The 10,963-nt window shown below is 48.6% G+C and overlaps 1 protein-coding gene across 1 annotated transcript; it reads left to right on the top strand.

Annotated features, from left to right (window-relative positions):
* Positions 1-5,213: 5,213 nt before the first annotated feature.
* LOC102144965 (interferon-induced transmembrane protein 3) lies at positions 5,214-5,777 on the top strand. Its single transcript, XM_015453812.3, has one exon. It carries the CDS (start codon positions 5,249-5,251, stop codon positions 5,645-5,647), a length of 399 nt encoding a protein of 132 aa, XP_015309298.3. The 5' UTR covers positions 5,214-5,248; the 3' UTR covers positions 5,648-5,777.
* The last annotated feature ends 5,186 nt before the right edge of the window (positions 5,778-10,963 follow it).

Raw genomic sequence — 10,963 nt, 5'->3', positions numbered from 1 at the left:
TGGAAGAGAGTATATGAAAAGAAAAATAATAGTGCTGGTTTTGTAACCATGGGACCGGCTCAAACCAATTAACCATTGCCTAAGTTGTTACAGCCTCAGCTGAACAGCTGTTAGGGTGTTCAGCCTCACCTTTGACTATGTCACACAGACAAAATTGCCCTGGTACGTGCCATAGGATGAGTTTAACCTCCTCATTGTTAGCACTGCCAGCATAGCAGACTGGCTGCCATGGGGGACTGGGCCTAGTTAGAAATGCCACAAAAATTTGACCCAACCACCCAGATCCTGGCAATCGAGTTGAATGTTGCCTCCTGTGTCTTTGCCAGTCAACTGGTGATAAGGTTTTTTCTTATCTCAGAAGCCATTGCCATAGTATTGGCTTCTCCAGCCCTTGCTTGGTAACAGTTTCTTCTGCACCAGAAGGAAGCAAGTCTCATGACTATTCATAGGAAATGTTTCACCACAGCGCTGAGTTCTCACTGCTCCTCAAGGGCTTTGGGATGAAAGACGACGACAGCACAGTAACGCTGGGGCCTTGCCAGTTCACACCGGCACCAGTTGTTGAAGCTGCATATCAAAGCTTTCATCTAGAAATGCATTTAGGTTAATGAAATCAGAATGTTAACATAATCGGCCACAGAGCTCTAGTATTTAGAAGACAATTCAGGCCCAGGACACAAAAAAAGTCAACCCATGAAGGCAAAGAAGCAAACAGTGTTATCCATGGGATGATAACGATGATAATCCCTTTGCAATTCTACTCAACAAAAACCTGTCAGGACCTGCTCTGTGCAAGCACTGTGCTAGGTCCCAGGAGAGAGAATTTGCATCTGTCCCTTAGAGACTTTGGTGGTAATTTGGCATCATTCAGAGCTTAGGTTTTGGTGCCAGATGGTTGACAAGCAATGGGTTCCCTAGAGTACTTTCTTCTTCTTTTTTTTTTTTTTTAATTTATTATACTTTAAGTTCTAGGGTACCTGTGCACAACATCCAGGTTTGTTACATATTTATACATGTGCCATGTTGGTTTGCTGCACCCATTAATTCGTCATTTGCATTAGGTATTTCTCCTAATGCTATCCCTCCCCCCTCCCCCGCCCCCCTTAGAGTGCTTTCTAGGTATCCCGTCACAGCAGGAACACATTTTATTTGCTGTCAGAAGCTCAGCTCTCATCAGCCCTCCCAGGGATGGCCTCCTGCTCCCAAGTCCCAGTCCCCGCCTGTGTCCCTGCACTATGTTCCAGCCAGGCACTCACTGCTCAGGCCTGTCTCTTTTACCTTGACACAGTGTCCCTCCTGCTTTCCAGCACGCTCATCTGTAGCCAAAGCTCCCAGATGCTGCTTGCCTAGATTTCTAGGATTCATCCGTGGTCTGGCCTGATACTAATTATATCCCGGCTGTGTCCATTGTACTATTGAAGTAAACTCTTATGTCCCCAGCTCCACGTAAATCAGCCTTCAACCTCACCATGTTTTCTTGTTTTTGTTTTTGTTTTGAGACAGCGTCTCACTCTGTCGCCCAGGCTGCAGTGCAGTGGCGTGATCTTGGCTCACGGCAACCTCTGCCTCCCCGGTTCAAGCAATTCTCCTGCCTCAGCCTCCCGAGTAACTGGGATTACAGGCGCCCACTGCCACACCCAGCTAATTTTTGTATTTTTAGTAGAGACAGGGTTTCACCACATTGGCCAGGCTGGTCTCAAACTCCTGACTTCAAATGATTCACCCTCCTCAGCCTCCCAAAGTGCTGGGATTACAGGCATGAGCCACCGACCCTGGCTCAACCTCACCTTTGAACATGTCACACCTGCCCAGAAGCTAGCCCTGACTCCCTATGACTTCAATTTAAGATAAAATCTCAGCCTGAGGCTCTTGGTTTGGTGTGATGTAGCCCAGCCCATCTCAGGTAACATGCCAGCCTTCGTGTCTCCAGCCTCAGTGCTAATTTCATTCCTCAGGTAAGTTCCTACCTTTCCTTCCTGTGTCCTTTGCTCTTGTTGGACTTTGTTGGGATTTCAACACAGGAAGATAGAGGGAGATGGAGGACAGTGACTAAAGGGAACAACATGAACACAGATAAAGACATGAGAATGCACAGACACCAGAGAGGAGATGTGCTTGGTCATTGATATTGGGTCCTTACAATCCCAGAGTCATAGCTTTTATAGATAAAGGAAAGTAAACGGACCATCTGGTCTACCCCTAGCTTCCAGCCTAGGGAAGTATTTTTATTCCCATGCAATATATTAGACCACTAAGACCCTGACAGTTTAAATGGCATAATTGGAGGTAGGGAGAGAAATGTTTAGACAGACAGCTTGGAGTCATCCTATACAAGACCTTTAATGCCAGGTTAAACTTGTACTCAATTCAGTGGGTGCTAGAGATAATTGAAAGCTTTCCCTGGAGCAGTGACATAATCGGAGCTATGCTTTGGGGCAGTGTTTTCAGACTGTGGGATATGACCCATTATTGAGCCACAAAGTCAATTTAGTGGATCATGAATAAAACAGAATGCAGTATTGCTTTGTGAGTTTTGTGTGTGTGTATTGGGTTGTAAGGTAAAACATACTTCTTGGCTGGGAACAGTGGCTCATGTCTGTAATCCCGGCACTTTGGGAGGATCGCTTGAGTTCAGGAGTTTGAGACCAGCCTGGGCAACATAGCAAGACCTCATCTCTACTAAAAATAAAAATAAAAAATTAGCCAGGTGTGGTGGTACACAGCAACTGGAGGGATCACTTGAGCCTGGGAGGTCAAGGCTGCAGTGAGCTGTGATTGTGAGCCATGATCATGCCACTGCACTCCATCCGAGGCAACAGAGCGAGACCCTGTCTCAAGTATATGTATATATTTCTTATTACGAGTCATGGTCAAAAAAGCTTGACAGCTCCAGTTTTAGCCAGGCATGGTGGTCCATGCCTATAAGTCTCAGCACTTTGGGAGGCCAAGGTGGGCAGATCACTTGAGCTCAGGAGTTCCGGACCACCCTGAGCAACATGGCGAAATCCTGTCTCTACAAAAAATTAGCCGGGCATGGTGGTATGTGCCTGTAGTCCCAGCTACTTGGGAGGCTGAGTCTGGAGAATGGCTTGAGCCTGGGAGGTCAAGGCTGCAGTGAGCCGTGCCACTGCACCCCAGCCCAGGTGACAGAGTGAGACCTTGTCTAAAAAAGTCTCAAAAAAGAAAAAGAAAGAAACAAGAAAGCCCCAGCTTTAGAGAGATTCATCTGAATGAGGGTATAGAAGGAGACTCCTGTCACAGCCCAAGCGGGAGGAAGTAAGGTCTGAATGGGAAGGAGAAGCCAGGGGAAGGGAAAGGAAGGAGTGGGCATGAGGGATTGGCGGGGGTAAGAGTGTCAGGATGTGGGGGCTCAGGGAGAGGGAAGCATCAATCAGGCATGACTAAAAGTCACACCTGGGTGCTTGAGGAAATGTTAGTGTCTACAGCCAAGGGAAGAAGCCAAGGGAAGTTCAGAGAAGGCGCTGATTTGAGGACCATCTCAAAAGACCGACAGAAGGACACACAGCAATCGTCAAGTATTGGATCAGTTGAGGTCCCAACAGAATCCACTCAGATGGCTTCAATGAAGAGTCCCAAGTGGGCGGGGCACGGTGGCTCACACCTGTAATCCCAGCACTTTGGGACGCTGAGGTGGGCACATCACCTGAGGTCAGGAGTTCGAGACCAGTCTGGCCAATATGGTGAAACCCCACCTCTACTAAAAATACAAAAATTAGCCGGGTGTGGTGGTGGGTGCCTGTAATCCCAGCTACTTGGGAGGCTGAGGCAGGAGAAGAATCACTTGAACCCGGGAGGCAGAGGTTGCAGTGAGCTGAGATCACGCCACTACACTCCAGCCTGGGCGACAAAGCGAGACTCCATCTAAAAATAAATAAATAAATAAAAATTAAAAAAAAAAACAAAACAAAATAAAAGAGTCCTGAGTGAAGGGAGGATTTCCAGAGCTGTAGGCAGGTTGAAGGGAACCAGCCTGGGATCATGAGGCCCTCAGAGGTTAACCGCAGTAGGAAGCTCTTCCTCTCAGATTCCCTTGGGCCCCAAGCTTGCAGGACAGCCCTTCCCGTCCACTCCCCCATCCCCAAACCAGTACACAACTGCTATTTGGCTTGTCACCATCACTGTTTCTCTTGCTACTATTATTTCTATCCTCACCATCACCCTTACCCATGCCAAGGGCTTTATACACATTCTCATTTAAACATTTTTACCTCAAGAGTTGGTGTTGGGCTGGGAGTGGTGGCTCATGCCTGTAATCCCAGCACTTTGGGAGGCCGAGGCAGGTGGATCACTTGAGGTCAGGAGTTCAAGACCAGCCTGGCCAACATGATGAAACCCCGTCTCTACAAAAATACAAAAGTTAGCCAGGCGCTGTGGTGCATGCCTGTGGTCCCAGGTACTCCAGAGGCTGAGGCAGGAGAATCGCTTGTCTGGGAGGCAGAGGTTGCAGTGAGCCAAGATGGTGCCACTGCACTCCAACCTGGGTGACACAGTGAGATTCCATCTCAAAAAAAACAAAAAAAAAAGAGTTGGTGTCATGCCAGACCCCTATTAACTCCAGTAGGGATGGCATCAGGTTCAAGAGGCTGAAGAAGAGACCCAAAGCCGACAGATGAAACATGGGGTTTATTGAGAGGAACTTATACAGGATGGCCGGGTGGCAGCAGGCTGGGCCAGAGAAGCACCAGCACCTACAGAAAGTAGGCAGTTTCTATAGTGTTTTCATTTAGTACCCTTCCCCTAACAACCTCCACCTGGCAACCTTCATTTAACCTAAAACAAAGGGCCTTGATCCCCTGCACAGCCCATTCCACAGGATGGCACAGGCTCTCAGATGTTCCTCATAAATAAAATATAATGATGCCAGGCGCAGTGGCTCACACCTGTAATCCCAGCACTTTGGGAGGCCGAGGCAGGCAGATCACTTGAGGTCAGGAGTTCGAGACCAGCCTGGCCAACATGGCAAAACCCTGTCTCTACTAAAAAAACAAAAATTAGCCAGACGTGGTGGTGCACACCTATAGCCCCAGTTACTGAGGAGGCTGAGGCAGGAGAATGGCTTGAACCCAGGAGGCCGAAGTTGCAGCCTGGCTGACAGAGTAAGACTCTGTCTCAAAAAAAAAAAAAAAAGATAAAATGAATCTTGGAGAAATCAAAACTACTGGGGAAAGGGAGGGCGCACTGAAAACCATCCCACTAACCCGACCACCGCTGGCCTTCGCAGGACACCATGAACCACACGGTCCAAACCTTCTTCTCTCCTGTCAATAGCGGCCAGCCCCCCAACTATGAGATGCTCAAGGAGGAGCATGAGGTGGCTGTGCTGGGGGCGCCCCACAACCCTGCTCCCCCGACATCCACCGTGATCCACATCCGCAGCGAGACCTCCGTGCCCGACCATGTCGTCTGGTCCCTATTCAACACCCGCTTCATGAACCCCTGCTGCCTGGGCTTCATAGTGTTTGCCTACTCCGTGAAGTCTAGGGACAGGAAGATGGTTGGTGATCTGACTGGGGCCCAGGCCTACGCCTCCACCGTCAAGTGCCTGAATATCTGGGCCCTGATTTTCGGCATCCTCATGACCATTCTGCTCATCGTCATCCCAGTATTGATCTTCCAAGCCTACTGACAGATCAGGAGACATCATGCAGGCCAGGAGCTCTGCCCATAACCTGTATCCCACGTGCTCCACCTTCCATTCCTCACCCTGCCCCCGGAGAGGAGTCCTGTATCAGCCCTTTATCCTCACACACTTTTCTACAATGGCATTCAATAAAGTGCACATGTTTCTGGTTAAAAAAAAAAGAAGATACAAAGAATCTTTGGGCTGGCTGCACTGGGAACTCTGAACACACATTCAGGTGCATCTGCCATACAGGGTCATTCTCAGGGTAGGCTTAAGATATTACTGTCAGGTGCATCTGCCACGCACAGGTGCGTCTACCATACACCCCACCCCGGCACGCCCTTGAATGGCTCTCAGTCTCATCACATTCCCTGGGGCCAGGTATACAGAGGAGCACTGGCACCAGCGCAGCAGCAACACAAACCACTGCAACAAAAAGAGCAACGAATACGATAGAAGGTTCTCCCAAGCTCTTGGGAGCTCATCTTGGATGTGCCACAGCAGGCCCCTGGTGGAGGAGAGGGGCGGCTCTTTGTAGGCTCAACAATCCGTCTTGTCCTGAAGAGAAGCCACCATCTGTGCCTAGTTGGACCCTTGCTTGTGCTGCGAGCTCAGCCTCTAGGGCTGCTTGGAGCATGGTCAGAAGCGGCCAGCCAACTACAGCCGCCACAGCTCAGGAATCTGAGCCTTGCTCAGTCAGATCCACCCCCTGCAACTACCCTTCCAGACCTTTCAGCGTTTTCAGGGCATCTCTGTACTCACACATCAGGCCCGATCCATCAAGCATAGCGGCTCTCGGGCCCCATATAGACACGGACAGCCAACGTGGGACTTCTCCCCGCGGGTCTGCCCTTCCTAACCTCTTCATCTGGGGCTTTTCTCCCATCTCCTGCTGGGTCCACCAACTATCATGCTGGACCCCATTAACTCCAGTAGGTCAGGATGTTACTTTTGGGACTAGAAAAAAATTAAAAATTAAAAATCCTTTTTTTTTTTTGGAGACGGAGTCTCGCTCTGTCACCCAGGCTGGAGTGCAGTGGCAATCTCGGCTCACCACAACCTCCGCTTCCTGGGTTCACGCAATTCTTCTGCCTCAGCCTCCCGAGCAGCTGGGATTACAGGCGCCCGCCACCACGTCCGGCTAATTTTTTGTATTTCTAGTAGAGACGGGGTTTCTCTATGTTGGTCAGGCTGGTCTTGAACTCTCGACCTCAAGTGATCCAACTGCCTCAGCCTCCCAAAGTGCTGGGATTATAGGCATGAGCCACTGTGCCTAGACAAAAATTTAAAATATTTTAAAAATTAAAAAAAAAAAAAAAACTTCTGGTAGGGGTAGTACCATGTCTGAGAGGTCAAAGAAGAGACCCAGAGAATGAGACATAGGTTTTTTTTGTTGTTGTTCTTTTTCTTTTTACTTTTCACTAGAGATGGGCCTCGCTATATTGCCCAGGCTACTTTCAATCTCCTGGGCTCAAGGGATCCTCCTGCCTCAGCCTCCCAGCATGCTGGGATTATAAGCAGGAGCCACTGCACAAGTTTATTGCGCTTACATACAGAGTGGTCTGATGGAGGTGAACTGGACAGGAGAATTGCCACTGCTTGTAAAAATGCATGCAGTTTATAGCATTTTCACTTAACACCCTCCCCCTAACAACCACCACCTGGCAACCTTCACTTAAACCAACACAAAGGGCCTTGATTCCCTCTACAGCCTTCCGTGGGCAGGACAAGAGTTCAGATGTTCCTTATAGATAAGGAATGAATCTCTGAGTTGGCGTGTTTGGCACTGAAAACACACATTCAGGTGCATCTGCCATACAGGCTGACTCTCAGGGAATGGTTAGGTTATTGCTGTCAGGCGTGTCTCCCATGTGTCTACCATATAGTTGGTCCTATCTTTTTTTTTTTTTTTGCTCTTTCACCCAGGCTGGAGTGCAGTGGCGTGATCATAGCTCACTGCAGCCTTGAATTCCTGGGCTCAGGCGATCTTCCCATATCAGCCTCCTAAGTAGCTAGGACCACAGGTGTGTGCCACCACACCTGGATAATTTTTTATATTTTTTGTAGAGAAAGGGGGTCTCGCCATGTTGCTGAGGCTGATCTCAAACTCTTGGCCTCAAGTGATCCATCTACCTCAACCTCCCAAAGTGCTGGGATTACAGGCAAGAGCCACTGCTTCTGGCGAAGAGCTGGTCCTGTCATTATTACAACTTTACAAATAAAGAAATCGAAATTGGACTGGGCACAGTGGCTCATGCCTGTAATCCCAACACTTTGGGAGGCTGAGGCAGGTGGATCACCTGAGGTCAGGAGGTGGCTCATGCCTGTAATCCCAGCACTTTGGGAGGCCAAGGTGGGCGATGGCTTGAGTCCAGGGGTTTAAGACCAGCCTGGGCAACATGGTGAAACACCATCTCTACAAAAAATACAAAAATTAGCCAGGTGTGATGGTGCACACGTGTATCTCAGCTACTTGGGAGGCTAAGGTGGGAGGATCCCTTGATTCCAGGAGGTGGAGGTTGCAGTTAGCTGAGATCACGCCACTGCACTCTAGCCTGGGTGACAGAGTGAGATCCTGTCTCAAAACAAAACAAACAAGAAACAAACAAACAAACAAAACACACACACTTGGCCAAGTTCACAGTTAGTAAATGACAAAGTTGGAATATGAAGCCAGGCATCTTCTTGATCACTCCTAATCACTATAGTATACTACTAATTCCCAAGAAATAGACAATAACAAAGGTAGCAAATAACAAGGCAGATAACCAAGCATAGTCATCAGCGATGTCGCACACTGCGAGTGGGACCCAGCCTCTCATAATCCCGCTTCCCTCATTTCTTCTTAGAAGCTCTAGTGGGACTCGGCCGGGAGCGGTGGCTCATGCCTGTAATCCCAACACTTTGGGAGGCCGCGGCGGACAGATCATGAGGTCAGGAATTCGAGGCCAGCCTGGCCAACATAGTGAAACCCTGTCTCTACTAAAAATACAAAAATTAGCTGGGCATGGTGGCACGCACCTGTAGTCTCATCTGCTCAGGAGGCTGAGGCAACAGAATCACTTGAACCCTGGAGGTAGAGGTTGCAGTGAGCCAAGATGGTGCCATTGCACTCCAGCATGGGTAACAGAATGAGACTCCGTCTCAAAAAACAAAAAAGAAAAAAAAAAACTCTAGTGGGACTTATATCTGGAAAATCCTTCTCCCACTGTCTCATTGCGCACAGATTGGCTGCTAGAGTCGTAATTTCTCATGTTAGTCTGGGGTGAAATTGGATTACCCTAGTTGTGGACCTTGCACCCAGCAGCCTCTTTCAGAACCTCCTCCCCAGTGTTCACGTGGTTAGGGACTCTTCTCCTCAGCAGTTGCTTTAATTAAGGCAGGCTGCTGTCTGGTGACTCATCTGGGGCCTCAGGAGGCTGCGTGGATGGCAAGCTGCCCTCTGTTCCCTCGCTCCTCTCCCCTCGCCCTCCTCTGTGGAAGTCCTGCCAGGAAGCCCATGGTCCAGCTCACGTCTCTGCTTAGGTGCCTCTGGCATATGTTACCTAACCAGGGCTAAGACTGGTTTTATCCTACTTCAGACAGTCCAAACAACTCTGAACCTCATTTTCCAGCAGCTGAGTGGCCCTAGGACCCAGGGCCTGTCCGCCTTTGCCTGTCCACACGCCCACGCTGACCACCGCCCTATAGGTCAGGAGCAACCACTCCCACCTCCCCACCCCCCCTCCCCCCTCCCCCCTCCCCCCCTCCCCGCCTCTCAGTAGGTCTCTTCTCTCAGCCCCAGTGGCCTGCTCCACTCAGGAATCCAAGCCTGTGGAGGATTGAGCCAGGCCTCCCCAGCTCACGCCTGCAGCCCCGTGATGCTGCCTGATGACTCACCCTCATGCCCATGACTTCCTCCCACGCTTTATTTCAGGAAATGACTTTCAAGAATGGTCTCGATTTTTTTTTTTAAAAACAACAGAAAAATACTTTTCACCTACAGGGAACAAGCGACAATCCCCAATGCTATTAACTGCCCCCACCCCTCCAAAAGAGGCTTTATAAAACCAGGCTAACAAGGACAAGGAAGGGGCAAATAGGGCTGTCCTGGTGAAAGTGGAAGACTGTTAACCATTTTGCTTCAAATAGGATAGGAAAGGAACAAGGGCAGTCAAGAAGTATGTAAACCTGAGAGAAATCGCATGTTAAGAAAAGCTCATCCAGTTACTTTAAGCGCCATCAAGTCTCTATGCCCAGACAAATTGTCCTTGGGTGTGGGTTGCAAATTTTTTAGTAGTATGTAAATCTTAGAAGAACTCTAATTAAAAATTGCCAGCCCGGCGCGGTTGCTCACGCCTGTAATCCCAGCACTTTGGGAGGCCGAGGTGGGTGGATGACCTGAGGTAGGGAGTTCAAGACCAGCCTGGCCAACATGGCGAAACCCTGTCTCTACTAAAAATACAAAACTTAGCCGGGCATGGTGAGGCATGTCTGTAATCCCAGCTACTCAGGAGGCTGAGGCAGGAGAATTGCTTGAACCCGCAAGACGGAGGTTGCGATGAGCCGATCGTGCCACTGCACTCCATCTAAAAAAGAAAAAATACCAAAGAGGCTGGGCGCAGTGGCTCACACCTGTAATCCCAGCACTTTGGGAGGCTGAGGCGGGTAGATTGCTTGAGGTGAGGAGTTCAAGACCAGCTTGGACCACATGGCAAGACCCCACCTCTACAAAAACACAAGAATTAGCTGGTTGTAGTAGTGGGCGCTTGTAATCCCAGTTACTGGGGAGGCTGAGACAGGAGAATCACTTGAATTAGGAGGCAGAGGTTGTAGTGAGCCAAGATCAAGCCACTGCACTCCAGCCTAGGCAACAGAGTGAGACTCTGTCTCAAAAATCAATAAAAGATAAAAACACGAAATAAATAATTTATGAATCTACATTTAAATTAAAATTCATTTAGCATTCACTTCTCATAAAGTCAGCCTATGAAAAAAATTCCATTTTGATGAACACAAAAATTTGAAATAATATAGGCATAATCATTGCAATCTTTTATCAAGCTCAGCATTTAATTTACTTCCATCTATTGTTTTAGTTGCAAAAGATAAACAAATATTTAAAAACAGCTTGCCTTATCATCTGTCTTATCTTTAAACTGATTCAATTTGGAAAAGGAATACCAGAACATTTTTTAACTTTGAAAGTGAATTATTAAGACTATTGAAGCTGGATGCCATGGCTTATGCCTATAATCCCAACACTTTGGGAGGCCAAGGCAAGAGAATCACTTGAGTCCAGAAGTTTGAGATCAGCCTGGGCAACGTAGTGAGACTTTG

Source organism: Macaca fascicularis, chromosome 7, assembly GCF_037993035.2.
Source record: "Macaca fascicularis isolate 582-1 chromosome 7, T2T-MFA8v1.1".
NCBI lineage: Eukaryota > Metazoa > Chordata > Mammalia > Primates > Cercopithecidae > Macaca > Macaca fascicularis.
The sequence above is the reverse complement of the archived record's forward strand: the minus strand, read 5'-3'. Positions and strand labels throughout refer to the sequence as shown.